Genomic DNA, 17,762 nt, shown 5'->3' with positions numbered 1-17,762 from the left:
AAAAGACCTCTCTCGCTTGATGTGAAATCCTCCACTTACACCCAAGTCAAGTAACTACTTGGAATAATAATTTCTACTACATGAAGTAATTGGCAGCTTATTCTTATTGTAAAGACTACATTTTGAGATATCATTTTACACCTTTTTTTTAGTTTATACTATTATAAATTTTACAGCAGACTTTTGCTGATGATCATTGTTGAAGCATATACTAACCTTTTTTAGGAAAGAACAATAGAAGAACAAAACTTCAGTCCTAATTACAAAACTTCTAAGGCTATTTTATTCATGGTTTTGGAGACTTCATTCGTTTTTTACTGCCCCGTGAAGTACCATTGAAGAGTTGGAGCTTGATCAACTGAGAAGAAATTGCAAAATTCATCTGCAGTAAACATACATTGCTCTTCCACTTTCACTAACTGGGGGTGATACATGTTACCCAGAATCACTCTTGAGTCAAATGGTTGAAACCTGCTTTGATGATTTGATGAATCTGAAGATGAAGAAGATCCATTAAACTGAAAAGAAGAAGAAGAAGCTGGTGATATCAATAACTGAGCATTGACATTGCTTTCTTCTTTGACAATTCTATTGGAATCATCATTATTGTCACATAAATCATGGTCTTTGGCCTGCTGTGAAAAATTTGGAGAATCTTCTTTAACAGAGTGACTGCTTTCTGAATTCTCTTCTTTGAGCTTAGCTTTCAGCTCTTTTAACTGCAATTCAGCATTCAAAATCATGTTAAGCTTCAACGATTTTAACTTCTAATTACTGCAATCAAAATTGGGAATAATAAACTCTACCTTCACAGTTAAAGCTTCTTTTTCTTTTTCAAGATTGCTGTAGTCAAGCTTGAGAGCATCATAACGGGCTTTAAGGATAGCATAGTCTTTCTCCAACTGCTTAGTCTTCCAACGGGCACGGCGATTTTGGAACCAAATAGCTACTTGCCTTGGCTGCAGGCCTAGTTCCTCTGCTAATTTCACCTTTCTTTCTGGCTCTAGCTTGTTTTCCACCTCAAAATTCTTCTCCAGGGCCTTAACCTGATCAATGGATAATCGCCTTTTCTTCTCTGTAGCTTGGCCAGCTTCTTCTAAATTGTCATCCTCATCCAAACTATCTAACATTGCCTGGAATTCCCTGCTGTAAACTTGCTTGTTCTTTGAATTCTTCTCCTCTAGAAAATCAAGCAAATCTAACTCATTAACATGGGCTACAAAAATATATATTGCAGAATTTTCATTAATAAACTATTTGGTTGTTGGGAAATCAAGACATATGACAAAAAGGAAAAGATATACCAAAAAGTATTCAGGGAGTCTAAGTAAAAGCAGAAAGAGGTGTAGAGTAATAATTGAGTTTCCTGTACCTTTAGGTGGGCAGATGGAAATCAAGGCATCCAGGGAGCCTGAGGAACTGAGGCGCTTCATAATTTAACCAAAAGCAAGGACCTAAGCTGATCTTTTTCAAGGTACTGTTTCTGTTGCTGAAGGAGAGGGTGCAAACTTTCAAGCAGGTTGCTGTTTTGCTCCCTTAGTTTGAGAGGCCATAATTGCAAAGAACACTACTACTCTGCCACAGAAAAGATGACAAGAATGGAAAAATGTTTTGTTCAAAGAGAGACAGAGGGTTCCTTCTTTTAATGCTCCTCAGCCTTGAGTACTTGGAAGAAAGAATTGTGAAGCAAAGTCAAATGGCCTGGAAAGAAATTTGGAGAATTATTTCTGCTCCATAGGAAACAAGATTCAAAATAAAAAGAAAAATTCTTTCTTAATCATTTGGTAATCAAAGATAACTATTAGAGACAAAGAGAAGACCTCTGAAAGGAACCTGCTTCACTGGGAGCTGTTATATAAAGGCTTTAAGCCTTTAAACTGATGTGAGCCCTGAAGTGATTTTAAAATGACATCTAGTTGAAAATTTTCATTTCTCTTTTTAAATATGTCAACTTCACTTGTTCTTTTGGGTCCATTTTATCTATTGGCTGTAAACTTATTTGATGAACAATTATGATAAGATGATAATAGCTAATGAATTCTAATGGTGAGCTACCACAAATCATTGTGGTATCAGTATAATTTTACTTTTTGCATTGTTAACTTTGATCTAAACAAAAGAAAATAACTAAATTCAGTGATTTGGTCTGATTATTTGATTTGAATCTCAACAAAATCTTTCGGTTTCAGCTTCATCTTCATGTTTCTGAAACCAAGGTAAAACATATATACATACAAATGTAATAACAAAAAGTACAGTACCAAAGATCCAAGAGAATTTTGATCCAATATGGTGCCTCTGAGAGTGAATATCAGCCAATCAAACTAGAAGCTTGAGCTTTCCTTGTCTTTAGAATTGAAGAGCTTATCATTGTGAAGCAAGCAATATATATAAGGTTGTTGATTTGCCACATCCAACATGGAAAATGGATCAAGTGATTTGGTGGATTGGTCATTTTTATAATCCTGCTGGAGAAAACCCAGAAGAATTCACTGTAAAATGCATTAAACTTGTGGCTATTTTGTTGGAAGAAAAATAGTTTGGTGTAAAACTGCCATGCCCCAAATTTGGAGGCAACATCTTCTTCTATCATTTCTATTTTGGTTAATTATCTAATTGGTTGCAACATGCACTTGTCTCGTGATTCAGGGTCAGGCATTGTACTGGAGTATTGGGACTCTTTAACGACCAAAACTTGGCCTCACAATGCTTATCATTTAAACATCTTTCTCTGTACCAAAAAGCAGTGTGGGGATTCTTCAGCTCAAGTTAGTAAGTTTAGGAGAATGGGTGGAAGGGTTAATATTTAAGTTGTTGAGTCAAAGATTTCAGAATTTATTAGAAACATTCTGCTCTTAGAAAACGAAATACTGGAATAGTTCCATATAGGAAAATATCTAAGGTTTTGCATAACTTTTGTCTAAGGCATGTGGTATATATATAATCTTATAAACATCAACTAGAAGGATGCACCAATGGTGATAGGATCAATGGAAACACATCTACTTCAATAGAAAACCTACTTTATTCACTAGTAATAATTTGGCTGACTTCTGATCTGAATTTAGCCATGAAAGAATGCTGAAGAGATTGGAGTCCTTAAGTGGGCTCTATCCCTATCAATGATGTCCATGTCCCATTGAATAGTTCTTGAGTTTTCCTCTCTTTCGTACGGATGCTGCACTAATTTGCATGATTCTTTTCTTTAAAGAAGTCCTAGTCTCCTGACATTCGTGGCTCTTCAGAGAATGCGGCACCATTGCTTGCATGTCGTGACTGTTTGCTCTTTCCTACACTGTTTCCGAATCATGTTTTTTCAATAAGATTAATTCATGATGCCTACGTTTCACGATTGTTGTCTTTCTTGATTTGAGAAAAGTATGCTTCTTTTTAGCAGACTTACTTTAACTGGGACACGGTCAGGATTTTTTTCCATCACCTTGTAAGAAAGGAGCTTTCTATTTGGGAACAGTCGTGTTGTACCAGGACTTTTCATTTTTCAACAATTGTTTCATCCTGTTAAATCCTCTGATACTGTTTTACAACATTACTTCTATAATTTGAAGGGCCTGCGTTTTCTTTATTAATTGATCTATATCTGTTTAATTATGAGTTGATTTCAACATAAAAAGTCTGGGAAATTGGAGTTTATGCCATCCAGAGCTCCCATCTTGGAGATTGAAACTTGGGTTGCTAATTAAGCAGTCAGGGGTAATTAGCATAACATTCCATTAAAGGTTTCATAAAGCAGAACAATCCCATACCACAAATGCATCCAGGCTCCCTAGTCTTTATCTCTGCAACACTGATTTCAGCCAATAACACCATACCAAACTCCCCAAAAAAGAAAAAGGATGCATTGTCAGTTGACTTGACCTGATCAAATTCAGTTCAAAAAAGCAAATTAGGTTGGGAAAAGAAGAAAACAAAAGAAACTACGACTAATGATTTGTTATTGAAACCATTCAAAGAAGAGCAAAAGAAAATGATAATGGCAATGCAATGCACTTTTAGCACCGACTTCTCTTTGCTAGTACATAACAGCTAATTGAGAAGTCGACATCTGTCAACACTCTAACACAGGTCGGTAGTCAAGCCCACAAGTCTCTCACCACTAGAACTACCAGTCTACAATGCTTAAAGCTGAACAAAATTTAGTTAAAGACGGGAAGTGGTGGAGATATTTCTCAGGATCTGCTTGATTCTGGGTATCCAATTATAAGCCAAAAAGAAACTATGGGATAAAGAGCTTTCTTTGGGTACACATCACTTTATTTTAGCTTCAAGGGGATCATGGAAATGCCAAGATCTTAGCAGTTGGGAGTCCGAATCTCAATTGAAGACCACTCTACATCAATTCAACAAGTATGTTCACGTGGCATTTGTAGGAACTTGTTTTATCAGTATATTTTTTTGAAAGGAGCTTGTTGAGCTAAGGTTTGGATGTCTCAAAAGTGATGGCTAACAAACATCCTTGCATATAACATCCATGGTTTCTAATTCTGGATGGAGAGTGATGCACGTTTTGTTGTTTTTAGGCTTGTGGGTTTGGAAAGTCAAAAAGTATGAAAGAAATTGCTTCAAAGACATGCTGCAAATGCCACTTTCTTTTAGGCTTATTTGGCCTTACACCAATTATGCTGTGCAACAAATTTAATCAAATAATCTTAAGGTATAATGAAACTTTTGCTTGACTATACTTCACACTAATGCACCAAAAACCTTCTTGATGAGAGGTTTTTATATACAAGCTTTTCTGTCGTCAAAGATGTATGAGAGATTTGATCCATTTCAAAAAGTAGAAAAGATTGGTATCATAATTAATTAATTAATTGTCTTTTGTTGTGTGTTGGAAACTAATTTCATCTAGTTAGTGGAGTAGTACACTCCAAAAACCAAATTTTCACTTTAAATTTTATCATTAATCTACTTACTATACATAGGTTTTAATCAATTAACTTGATCTTGAAATCTTTCAATTTAGTAGACTAACCTTCAAAACTTTCCACTTAATTAACTATTTCATCAACTTTAATCTATTAATCTTTTTATTTTGAAAATATATCAACATGTGTTAGTTTCGTGTAGGGCACAAACCCTTATAAAAGGGGCATGTTTTGAGTCTAATGCTGATAAAAATGGGCAAAAAAAGGATAAGCATAAAAGTGACGTAGCAATAAAAGTTAAGTAAGGATAAGGATTTGAAAAGAAGGGATTCTGGTATGTAGGGTTACTGCCTTCCATGGGTAGCAAGTAGAAAAATAAAAGTGGGAGAGAGAGAGAGAGGTTTAGGACAATGACTGCAGAGCCCTATAGGGAGAGAGGGAGAGCAGCTTTAACTTTATTCTTTCTTTTCTATGTTTTTGGGAGATGTCCAAAAGAATAGGACGGGGGGAAGGAAGTGAAACCAGAATCTTTGCGTGACTTCCTGGTCTCCAATCTAATCATGTGATATAATGTATAGGGAGGTGTTTGTGAGGATTGAGACATAAATTTGCTTAAGAATTTCAAAAGGATGTGTACAATTGCGTGGAAAAGTGTTTGTGAATATGGCAGAGTTCACACTTTTTTCCAAGGTCTGAATGAAAATTAAATGGCATTTTTCGCATGGATTCTGCTTTACAACTGGAAAAAGTGTCCTTGTGGTATTTTTCTCTTGTGTCCGAAATGCCGTATTCCAGATTCTTTTCACCCCTCTGGCTTATCAGCAATGTGCATTTCAAGAAAGGATAATGAAAGCCAAGCTCAGCAGATTTTGCTCAATCTGTCCCAAGTGAAACGTCAGAACACAATACAGGATTGCAGAATTTGTACCGTTTTCCCACCCAATTACTTCACTAGGGTGCATAAGCGTAACCCAAACAACGGAGTCGTTTAATCTCACCATTCTTGCCCCCTTTTCTTGGTGAAAACAACCTCTACATTTTGGCACGCAGCAACCATGATTAAGATGAGTGAGGATGAGAAAAAGTAGAGCAAACTGAGCTCTGTCATTTCCTGGTTTTCAATTGATAACTCGTGCTAACCTTATCTAGCTTCGGATATACCTATAATTGCCCCCCAAATCTAGAAAACCGAGCCGCATTATTGGGTAACCTCAGCTACCAATGGCAAATGGGATAAGTCAAATAACCCATAAATTTAGGCTCTAAATTCGTACGGTTATTGAAATAATGTGAGTTGAGTAAGTCAGTCACGTCACTCCTCGTAGAGATCGCATGGCTAGAGTCGTAGGCCAGGAAGCAACCATATGAATTTATGAACCCTCAAAAGAAGTAGAATCAGTTTTGGTCCCAGAAAAAGAAAGCAGAGAGTCGAAGCTACAACCACCAATCCAGGGGTCGCTGAGCGTGCACATAATGTTTCCATGCAAAAGAAAGGATGCGTGAAACAAATAGGAAAGAAATTGGCGAGTAGCTGTAATTATTTATTAACTGCTTTACCACACAATGTGGTAGAAACATAAAAACGATTTTACTATAAAGAAGATTCTCACTAAAAAAATAAATAGTATAGATTATATTCAGTAGCCAGTTAACAAAATTTACCTGCGATGGTATGGCAAGTCATTTGATGAAAAGGAGGAAAAAGTAAAATGGTAAAGAGAACAGAGAAGAGAAAATCTCTTCAGAAGGGTGAAAATTTCTATCAGCAGCATATCGGCTACAAAATTTATGCTGCTCTAAGTTGTTGCCTGTAAATTAGATTTCTTTGATCTCAAACGTAGAAGAAGAAACAAATAAAAGGCCACCTCATGAATTCAATCTTATATAGTATTTAATTGTAACTCTAATCTTGCGCCGAAGGAAAAGGAGCACAGCAGGAGGAGATATCAATTCCAGCAACCTCCATGGCATTGCAGACCCATTCAGGGACATCTCCTTTAGGAAACTGCAAGACAACAAAGTGTCACAAGGTTCAAATAGTACTTGGTAAATGTTTGTATAAATGACCACTTGATGGAATATCAAATTAATCTAGTCTGAATGATTCATATATGTGAAACAAATTCAGCTTAGCTACAAAAACGAAACCTGATTTACTAAGAGACTCAACAAAGCTAACTCCGCAAAGACTGAGGATTTCCTGCTTTTCTCTGTAAAAGATATCTTGGAAAGTTTTGTGCAGCAAAGATAGTGGTTTATGATTGAGAACCATAATCTCAGTGCTTGTCAATCAAGCAGCCAAGTGAAACCAAGACAGCAAATGCATGATAAAATTGCATTATCACCATCAAAGTGTCAAAACATGGAAACAAGCACATGCCTAACTTCCATATTCGTTTTGGAAGCTGAAAGTCATAAAGCTTGAAACTAAAATTTCTAAACTAGTAAGCATACCACGTGAAAGAGAAACAAAACCATACCATGTTAAAGGGAAAAGCAGATCACTAGCAAAAGAATTAAGTGAGCACTAATGTTTTGAAAGAATGAAAAAGTAGATCACACAACTAGACAAAATTAAAAGATGGAGGGTGTGAAGCACAACAGGAAAACGCTTGACATTTTATTAAAATCAATGGCAGGAAAAGCAAGAGGGATGCAAATACCATTTTCTGCAAAAAGTTGCATACAAACCTGCAAGAAAGATTAAGAACATTAAATTAGCGTCTACCACATGAGAAGGAATGAGAACAAAAATATGAAAGCTAGACACGTTAAGAGACAAACATACTCAGGAAACCTCCCCCGGACTATGGAAGAGTGTAGATTTCTGCTAAGCTGCAATGATAAAAGACTTACTCTCTATCATTAAAAGAAAAAAGATAAAAATGAAAGCAGCAAAGCTTAGAACATAGAAACTTTAAGATTGTACCTGCATCATGTAATATAAATTATGATATGACAAAAGCTGAGATCCCATAGCATCCTTTGTAACAAGAGAATGGATGTAGGCCCTTGTATAGTTCTTGCATACCTATACTTGGGTAAATAAAATGTTGCCAGGATATACCAGAAAAAGAAATTTATATATTAATAATTTGAATAAAATGTGTCATTAAATGCATACCATACAAGCACACGTAGGATCAATAGGGCGAGTATCATCAGCCATCGCTCTGTGCTTGAGTTTCAGCACTCCCTACCATAAGTACTTGAATACCATCAGAATACTAAATTTACATTTTAAATAAAAAAAATGGGTTGTAATTAACACCCTTTAGGATCATGATCCAGTTAGAACATATGCCAGAAACTTGTTAACATTCATAATAGAAAGTCAATTCACAGGCAGGTAAACTTATGAGAGCAAACTTTTAAGCATAGCTACATATGCAAGGATGAACTGAACACATCAGGCACAATTCCTATTAACACACGCAACAAGAACATATAAGTTATACCAGAAGGCAAATAGAAAGGATAGGCAAGTTGTAGCTTAGTGCAATGAACACCATTCATATGTAAACCAAAGTACGCAATAGCACACAGCGAACAAAATTGTAAAAATTAATTCTCGAAAACTTTCTAAACAAGACGTCACCTCAGGAACAAGAGCCGTGCCAAAACGAGCAGTTCGAGTAGGATAAACACAGTCGTACATGTCAGCACCTAAGGCACTACAAACTACGATATCCAGTGGATACCCAACACCCTGAAATGTAGCAAGCACAAATATCATGATTTAGAGCAATCTAAATGGAGACAAAAGGGACAGTTCATCAGACTCTGAAGATGTAGATTGCAAAGATAAGACTCATTTGTACCATGACATATCGCGGTTTATCTTCAGGCAGTGCTGCGGTACACTGAGCAACAACACGCCAAAATGAATCTTTATCTTCACCGCCTGCAAGACCACCAATAGCATAGCTGTCACACAAGTAAACTAGTTAATTCAGCTCATTTTTTACTGAATCTTTACACTATTAGCAAAAAGCTGGTGGTAAAGAGAATCTAATATTTATGAATGTTAACAAAAACAAAAAGAGAGATCAGACAGAAATTGGCAGGTAAGTGAGAAATTATAGGTGACTAAAACAAAGTAATCAGCAAAAATAACTCACAAAAGAAACAATAAAGAACAGGCAGTTAAAATAGCAAACAACTGTTCTTTTAGTACTTGCTTTGCAAATATATCACACAGGCTATCACAATACCAGGCAACTAGGTTATCCTAACTTCAACAGCACCTCTCTCAAGAATAATCATGCTAAGCAACCAGAGAGATTTAAAATTAGAGTTATATTTTCTTAAATTTTAAGTGCTAATAGTAAAATCAACCTTTTATTTTCTAGCCTTAGAAATTGACTTAGATACAGAAATGCAGCTAGGAAAATTCTATGGCAACTTGCTGAAGTATAAACATCAAGATCTGATCATCTACTATAACAGAACTTCATAGAAAACATAACATGATTAGAATACATAAATGCTTGCACCTTGACACTATTCACTGATATAGAATGCACATACCCTGGTAAATTTCGATCCACCAACCTTCTAACACATATATCCCTGATAAAAACAAGAATCGTGAGGGGGAAAAAGTTATTGAAAGTACTATTAGCATTTGAATGGCAGAAAAGAACACATCAAATGGAAGGTTGGAAAAGGAAGATTATAAATTCACCTTAGTACTGGGTCTAAACCACCTTGTACAATACCAAACAAGTTCTGCTCATGTGGTCTTTTGTGAGCTGTCCAAAAGATCAAGGCAGAAAAAAAAAGACCTAACTCAATCAGAAATGCCACCACTGAGACAATGACAATATGACTTAACAAATAACCACTACTTCAGACCGGAACCTTTTTTTCAGAGAAAAAAGAAAGGGCACACCAGAAAAAGAGATTCATTTTGCAATAGGTAATAGCTGATTAATATAATCTTTAATATATTAAATGACATCCAACAATGACACTATGTTACTATCATATGATTATAACACACTGTCTAAACACTTTAAAAAAAGCTTTGAAAGTCCAAATACTCAAGCCTAAAATAAGATACAGTATCCCCAACAAGCTCAGGGACAGCTAAACAAGGCAAAATGCTAATTCAAAACTTAAAACATGGATAAATTATATGTTTTACAGTCGCATGATCAATTCATCCAAGCAAGAACCATCAGTGACATTCAATCTTTAGCATGATTACCAGCTATGCATCTGTCTATCCAACGGAGGGTACGATACATGGCCTCCTCAATCCGTGGACCAGTAATAGTAGTTCTCACCACATCATCAAGAGCCATTATGATATCTGCTCCAATTCTATTCTGTACAATTGTTGGGAGAACATAAAGTTAAAATGGCATATTTCAAAGCATATGAAGAACAAGCCCGAGAAAATTTTAGGAATATATCCTATGTCTCCCGGTTACCATTAAGGGTTAAAAGAGCAAGGTATCAATGATAAAAAGGTTAATGCATGTAAAAGTAAGTTCTATTTACATATGAACAAAGTCAAAAGGTTTTGATAGGAACTGGTCCTTAGCTTTTGCTAGATCTTTATACTGCTGACTATCACAAACTAAAGTAAAACTATCACAGACATCATGTGCTGACAGTTACAAATCTGACTAAATTACACTATCAAAGAACAAGAAAGTCAAGATTAGAGTTTCAAAAGAAGCATTTGAAGAACAAGCACCCCATGTTTGTAGAGAATTAACCTTTTAAGTCAACTAAAGTTCAATTGATTGCTTAAAAGAGACTGATAACTTTGTTGAAAGACATTCAAGAATAACAATAAGCCTCCTCTCCATCCTCTTAATATGAGCAAGTGTTTCCAAATTTGGAAACCCTGGAAAAAAGACTTTTGGTCATTGAGCTAAGCATGTGAAAAAAATGTATCCAAAGAACAAATAAAAATTCAACACATGCAATAAAGGAGGAGAGAACATAGATTTTTATCACTGTAAGTAATGTAATAAGTATAACAAAAGCACCTACTTGGATTTCAATAGATTCCTCTGGTGTTAGGAGCATTGGCTTTCCATCAACTGGAGACTGAGTAAAGAAACATGAAGACTTGGTTACAAGTAAAACAGCACAAAAGCAACAAAAGAAGTAACCAGAAAGAAGTAAGCTTGCAGCTAATAGTTGAGCAGATCATTATACTCTACTACTCATTATCATACATAGACTTCAGAAATTCATGAACACCAAAAAAAATAGGGAAAAAAAAAACAGTTACCTGAAACGTCACACCCTTTTCAGTGATGTCAGCTAAATGCAGCAGTGATACCTATAAAGTTATCACCAGGACAGATAATCAATTTTAACAGCATATATATCACCAAAACTGAAGATAATTGTGGATGAAGATCTTTAAAGTATGTGATCAGCCAAAATGATACACCCTTGATATCACGACTTCATGCAGTGTAGTAACAATGTTCTCATGATGCATAGAAGGAAAAATAAGCAAACATCACAGTTTTTTAATTCTAATTCAAATTTTTCTGATGCTAGTTCACAGAAGCCACAGAAAACTGCACATATACATGCACATACTGACAAGTACATAAAAAATTTTGAGAAAGTAAAACCTATATATAATGAACCAAAAATTTAGAGAAATAGTATACTGCATTGTGTCAAATCATAAGACAACCATCTGAAAGCCTCCGGAATCAGTCAGCATCGCTCTAGGCCAATTCATAAATTTGTGAAGACCACCCAATTCATCAATAAGCTCAGACGTAGGACGAAGTGCCAGGTGATAAGTATTCCCAAGAATTATTTGACAACCAATCTCCTCAAGCTGGTTAGTTGTCAAACCTTTTATTGTACCTGCAACCAGGAGACCAACCATGCCTTCTAGTCATTATGATTTTATACATCAAAGGCACAAATCCAGTGCATTGAAGCATGCTGTAAGTGTGTGACCATATTGAGTCTTGCAAGCATTTAAAGAACATTACGCCATATTATTTTTAGCAAACACCTGAACGCAAGTCAAAGTTGTTTTACACTCTTAAGAAGGCAGTAAATGCAATAGAGAGGTAAAGTATAGACTGCAGAGCACATGTATTAAAAGAATATTTTTCTCTCCTATGCCAAAAGGTCGACTGTGAAACCCCCAATTTGTATAGCAGAGTAGATTAAGAAATCCTTAGTTGAGCATATAGATTTCATGTTTTGAAATATCAAACTAAGTTTTTATCTTTGAAAAATCCCATACTTTGAGGTGCCATGGTGATTTATAAAGTTGTGTGGAGATAGGAGTCGAATTGGACATGTTTTCAAGCTTATTTTTATATCTGGAGCAAATGTATCAATACATGATGAATAAGTATCGATACATTCTGTCCAGAAAGCTTTTTAAAAGAATTCTAGTGAAAAAGTATCGATACATCTTAAAAAGTATTGATACATTGAACCCAAAAACCAAAAGTATTGATACATTGCCCAAATGTATATATACATTTTGTCATTTTCAGAAGAATAAAAGGGGTTAAAAAGGTATTTTCACACCTCCACTATAAATATGTCACATTTTTCAAGAGTTTTTCATTCTCAATCCTTTTCCCTCATTCTTCTCTCAATTAACAGCCACTCTCAACGTCTTTTCATCACTAATTATAATTTTTGGAATATTGAAGCTTGGTTTTGAAGATTTAAACATCAAGGAGATATTTTTCAACTGTTAAAACCTTTAAATCTTTGATTTCCAGTCTGTAAAAATATTATTTATTTATTTAGACTTCATTAACCCTTCAAGCTAAAGGATTTTGTGGTTTCTCTTCTTATCAAGGCTCACCTAAGGTAAGGAGAATGGGTTTATGTATGTAAGCATTTAGTGGGCTGTTGAACAGTGAATTTAAAAGCTAGAAAGAATTAGTTTAAGATGAACTTGTCTAATTTCGAAATAGCTTAAGATGATTATTACATGATTCATTACTCAAGTATTGATTACGATGATTGTTGAATGCTTTAAGTGTTGTAAAGGCTCCAAAGGATTCGCCGGAGTAGAGTCTTGCTTGGTAAAAGGTCAAGTCTTCGAATAGGTGAATGGATACCCTCTTTCAAGTATTTTATATACGTAAAGTAAAGCATGATTTATTGAGGTGTTTATCTTGCTTGATTTAAATACCACCTTTATGATGACTATTTAAATGTTTTGAATCCAAATGATTTCAAGAAAGTTTAGAAATCTACTATGTATATAGATATTCTACTATGTATTAGCTTTTAACAAGGGGAACAAGCCCTCTCAATAATTTCCTTCAAAATGAGTTTATGTGGATATGATGTATGTGAATTGCAGGTACGCTTGATAAGATATTTTGGTGGATGTAGGCATTCCCACCCACGAGCTTATGAATGATTATGTAATGTGTAATTAATCATGACATGTATGTTTATAATGATGAGATGCTTTGGTGGAAGTAGACATTCCCACCCATAAAAAGATATGATTATGAATTGTATGTGATGATGTTTCCACATGCCATATGAGATAAATATCAGAATAAAGTATGAGCTATAATGAATATGATTATGAAACAATGATATGAGTTTCAGACATGATAGACCCTATATATTTATGAGAATCTAAGATAGGGGGGTTTAATATCCAATCCACTATGAGTTAGGGTGGACTACCGCTCAAGTGTGGGTGAGGCGGGATGTCACTCATAAGAGCTCTCATGAACCCAAGATAGTGGGAGTTAAACCATATCCGCTAGGAGTCAGGGTGAACTGGAACTACCACTCCCAAGGAACCCAAATAGTCGGGGTTAAATCCTATTCGCTTTGAGTTAGGGTGAACTACCACTCACAGTTAGTAAGTTCTAGATGAATCTGAGAAAGATTGTAGAGGTTAAATGTTAGAATGAATATATACAAGATTGAATGAAAGACATGATATGATAATGCCAAGAAATTGACAAAAGAAAGCTTAGTTCAAGTGAAACTTAGCTTGCAGGAGTGTTATTATGGATAGAAGGTCCTTTAGAGGTAGAATGTGCAGAAATTTTTCAAAAAATTTAAGTTTTATGCTTTTAAGTATCGATACATGAAGAACATGTATCAATACTTTAGGACAAAATGCCCCAAGAAGCATTTTATGCAGACAGTATCGATACATTCCAAGAAAGTATTGATACATTAGTTACAGATTAATGTTTTCACTCTGTTTTAACAACGTTTTCAAATGTTTATAACTCCTATTTCATTCTAAATGATTTATACAACTATGGTTTCAATTAAATCCTTATGAAATGATTTTGAATAACGTTTTACAAGAATTTGAAAGAAACTTATGAGATTATGAAATGTATGAATTATAAAAAAACTCTTCCCCTTGACTTGTCTCCTTCCTATATTCACTCACGAAGTCTTTGTGACTCACGAATTATTATTATCTTTTTTTTGCAGATTAGTGATTAACTTATCACCCTTATCGTAGAGTCGAGCTCTCGATCTTCTTTGGTAGGTGTTCTAGCAACCTCTTGAAACCTAGAGAGTCGAGTCATGTTTTGTTAACAAGTCGATCTTTATTTTACTATTATATGATATTGGATGTTTCCTTATGAGTATGTAGCCACGAGCAACACTATGATTTATATGTTTTAAATGCTTTGACAGTTAAATGTTTATGTTGGCTCAAGAGCCTTATTTTGCACCTAGGTGCCAATGTTATGACTACATATTTGCATGAGTTATGAAAGCTAGTTTTGTTTTAAAAAGTTTATTCGCGAGGTAGCATTCCACCATGTTGTGATGGCATCCAGTATGGTGTTCATTAACGTTTCCACACATCATGATGTAGAATTCCACCACGTTGTGATGGTGCACTAGATTATATGTTGATACATTGATGATAATGTGTATACTTTATATGTATGAACAATATATGATTTATGAACAAGAGGCTTGCTTGGGTCTAGTGGGCCATACCCACATAGGTCCTTGTGCCGGATCATACCCCTAGAAATGGGATGTGACATCGACAGACGGCTTTGTATGTTAGATCCATCTTGAGCTATTCATGCTCATTGTCCCTTCTATGGAAAGCAATAATGTATACTTATAATGACAACTAATCATTAGCAAAATCTAATAACAACATATTCATCATCAATTTTTTGTTGAAGAGTAAAAGATATGGGTCTTCTTGGTTTAAAAAGATTACTAGAAAATTTTTGTAAATGAAATCCCTCTATAGTGTAATATATTTGCAAACCTAAAAGGTTTAAGATCCCTATAAAATTGTTTTGAATATCCTAAATATACTAAAAACTCACACTTATCCAAAAAAAAGTTATTAAAAACTCCAACCTTGCGTCCCCACAGGCATAAACAGAGGTGTCTGGCATACAAAGTGAGGGAGTGTTAGTTGAGCTGCACGAGCACGATTAAATCTCCCTAGAACCTATCAAAACCAGAGACAAATTTCCGCATTAGCAAACATCCAAAGCTCGCATTGGTGCAATCAGCAAACATCTTTAAAATTAGAACCATCAAGATTGAGCAAAAGAAAACACAATGTCCAAGAACAAATGCAATACTAGCTAATAAGAACAATCAAATCCCAAAAAGAAACAGAATATGATTAACGGTTAGAAAATTAGAGGAAAGCAACTTCCACCAAGAGAGATTCTTCGACTAAAACAACTCCTATAATTCAGCATTTTTGACCACTGCGCTTTTCCTTTAACTCTTCACCATTATTTAACAAATGACAGACAAATTAATATTAAATCTAACACAGACAGAAGCCAGGGTAAAGATAAACTTACCTCAAAAACTAAATGTATATAAAAAAAAGGCAACATTCAAATTTTGAGTCCTACCTCGAAACGAAGAGCCATCTAACAATTTTCTCCCTTGTTTTTTTTTAGCTCTGTATGGATAAGCCGCTCACTTGCATATAAGAAAAAAAATAACAAAAAAGCTAATTATAAATATAAAAGATAACAAAATAAAAGCACCGCGGCTGTTAGCTGTTACTTTTCAGTTTGCAGTCTGAAAAAGAGAAAAGATTTAAAAAAAAAAACAAAGTTAACATGCTTTGCCGCGTAAGAATACTAAAAGATCGAAGTGGAAAGAAAACAGCCAGAAGAAGAGAGTGGCAACTTACGCTAAGAGATGGAGGAGGAGGAGGAGGATGCTCCGCCAAGCGGGAGCGCGAAAATGGAGATTGGCGGCCGATAAAGTGCCCTAGTATGCGGGAGCAAAGAGAGGTCCTGCGACTGCTGTCTCCCCACGGCGGCTTTGTTTTCGTGTGACTGGGTGCCGGCACGCGTTTTTTTCTTCTTTTTGTCTTTTCTGTTATATTTCTTTACTGTTTTGCGGAACTATGGGGGTGTATAGCAGTATAAGCAGCAACGGTCCTATTGGGGTGGGATACGTGGCAGCCTGGCAGGTCAATAGGTCATTAACATTTCTATTGGCCCGATTTTTTTTTTTTTTAGCCTTACACTACTCCAGCCCATAGATATAAACGGCCCATTTAACTGTATGGTCAATGTTATGGACTTGTAGTTATAGCTTAAGAAAGGAGATTTGGGCTTTATAGCTAAAAAAATGGTCCTTAGTTATTTTTCCAGCAAGGAGGAAAATTTTCCTCTACCAAACAGAAAAGGAGGCATTTTTTGTACATTTTTGTTATTAATATTGACATAAAATAAAAAAATTTAATAATTTTCTTCCTTTTTCGCATGCCTGATATTTTGAAAGAAAACCTCGTCAATTTTGTCATTCCTAGTTAAATAGCTAGCTGGTGAAGGTTGATGAGATAATTTTTGCATGACGTAATATTTAAAAAAATTTCTAAATTATTTTAAAAAATTCAAATAAACTCTTTTATTTTTATTACATTTAATCAACTCTTTATATTTTATTTTAAACAAAATAAGTCATTGTACTTTTATTTTGAACTAAATAATCTTTTATATTTTTATTTTGAATCAAATAAATTTTTATTATTAATAATTAATTTAATCAAAATATCATATGTCATTTATGTCATATGACACTGATGTGACATACTAAATATATAGTAATTAATAATGACGTTACATGATAATTTTGTATGATAATATCATTATATAATATTTTTCACCGTCCACATTAATATCATGTGAATATGAAATGATAAATAGTATTTAGATTAATAGTAATTAATTAATAATTAATTATACAAACTTATTTGACTGAAAATAAAAATATGTGTATTTGATTAGATATAATTAGAGAATACAAACTTATTTGAATTTTCTTTAATAATTTAGGGATTTATTTGAACATTATATCTTTTTTCATCTTCTACTAGTGTTAATGAATTAGAAATAACTCATTGAAAAAAAATAACTTTGATAAATTAATTTCTTTTGGCAAGTTATGGACAACTAATTAAATTTACATTTAAAATAAATAAGTTGAAGTTACTATTTTTATAAGATATTCTTATAATGTAAGGTGAAGTAAATTTCTTGTAAACATGTCTAATATGTTGAAATTTGTTCATTAAACCAAACACAAACATGGAGGCTACGGTAAAGAATGAGAGAAAGTCCAATATATATAACTAAAACTTCATGCTTTCCAACATTGTTTCTAATTCTTACATGTTAACAAACTACCATTGAAAATTGTACTATCAGATAATTCAATCAATACGTTTTTGTGAAACACATTAACATTAATAATTTTAGACTTCAAATTGAGAAGTTTTTAGAAGGTTAAAAAACTTGATCCTAACTCCACATCTCTCGTTCATAACTTTAGCCAATTTTTATGTATTTAAATAAAACTTATTTGATATAATATCTAATTTTTAAAATTATTTAATAAAATTTAAATAATTTG

General features: G+C 34.3%; 2 protein-coding genes across 4 annotated transcripts; both read right to left on the bottom strand.

The window, feature by feature from the left end:
* Window positions 1–70: 70 nt before the first annotated feature.
* Window positions 71–1,843, bottom strand: LOC18592108 (uncharacterized). Its single transcript, XM_018126385.2, has 3 exons — window positions 1,373–1,843; window positions 807–1,180; window positions 71–719 (listed from the first exon to the last, which is right to left on the bottom strand). The coding sequence occupies exons 1-3, from the start codon at window positions 1,431–1,433 to the stop codon at window positions 315–317; spliced, it is 840 nt and encodes a 279-aa protein (XP_017981874.1). The 5' UTR covers window positions 1,434–1,843; the 3' UTR covers window positions 71–314.
* Window positions 1,844–6,671: 4,828 nt separating this feature from the next.
* On the bottom strand, window positions 6,672–16,249 carry LOC18592107 (uncharacterized). 3 transcript variants are annotated; one of them, XM_088808772.1, is made up of 17 exons: window positions 16,033–16,249; window positions 15,903–15,917; window positions 15,746–15,795; window positions 15,231–15,324; window positions 11,560–11,738; window positions 11,140–11,190; window positions 10,896–10,952; window positions 10,099–10,219; window positions 9,574–9,640; window positions 9,417–9,458; window positions 8,708–8,813; window positions 8,485–8,595; window positions 8,011–8,082; window positions 7,816–7,917; window positions 7,675–7,721; window positions 7,550–7,577; window positions 6,672–6,891 (listed from the first exon to the last, which is right to left on the bottom strand). In XM_088808772.1, exons 3-17 carry the CDS (start codon window positions 15,761–15,763, stop codon window positions 6,790–6,792), a joined length of 1,197 nt encoding a protein of 398 aa, XP_088664898.1. In that variant the 5' UTR covers window positions 15,764–15,795; window positions 15,903–15,917; window positions 16,033–16,249; the 3' UTR covers window positions 6,672–6,789. The 3 variants fall into 3 exon arrangements, with proteins under 3 accessions (XP_088664898.1, XP_007018701.2, XP_088664899.1); XM_007018639.3 differs by lacking the exon at window positions 15,903–15,917 and having other exon boundaries at window positions 15,746–15,815; window positions 16,033–16,248; XM_088808773.1 differs by lacking the exons at window positions 15,746–15,795; window positions 15,903–15,917 and having other exon boundaries at window positions 16,033–16,248.
* Between the last annotated feature and the right edge of the window lie 1,513 nt (window positions 16,250–17,762).

The sequence above is a fragment of the Theobroma cacao genome, chromosome 8 (assembly GCF_053813885.1).
Source record: "Theobroma cacao isolate CCN51 chromosome 8, ASM5381388v1, whole genome shotgun sequence".
NCBI classification, from domain to species: domain Eukaryota; kingdom Viridiplantae; phylum Streptophyta; class Magnoliopsida; order Malvales; family Malvaceae; genus Theobroma; species Theobroma cacao.
This window is presented reverse-complemented; position numbering and strand designations above follow the sequence as displayed.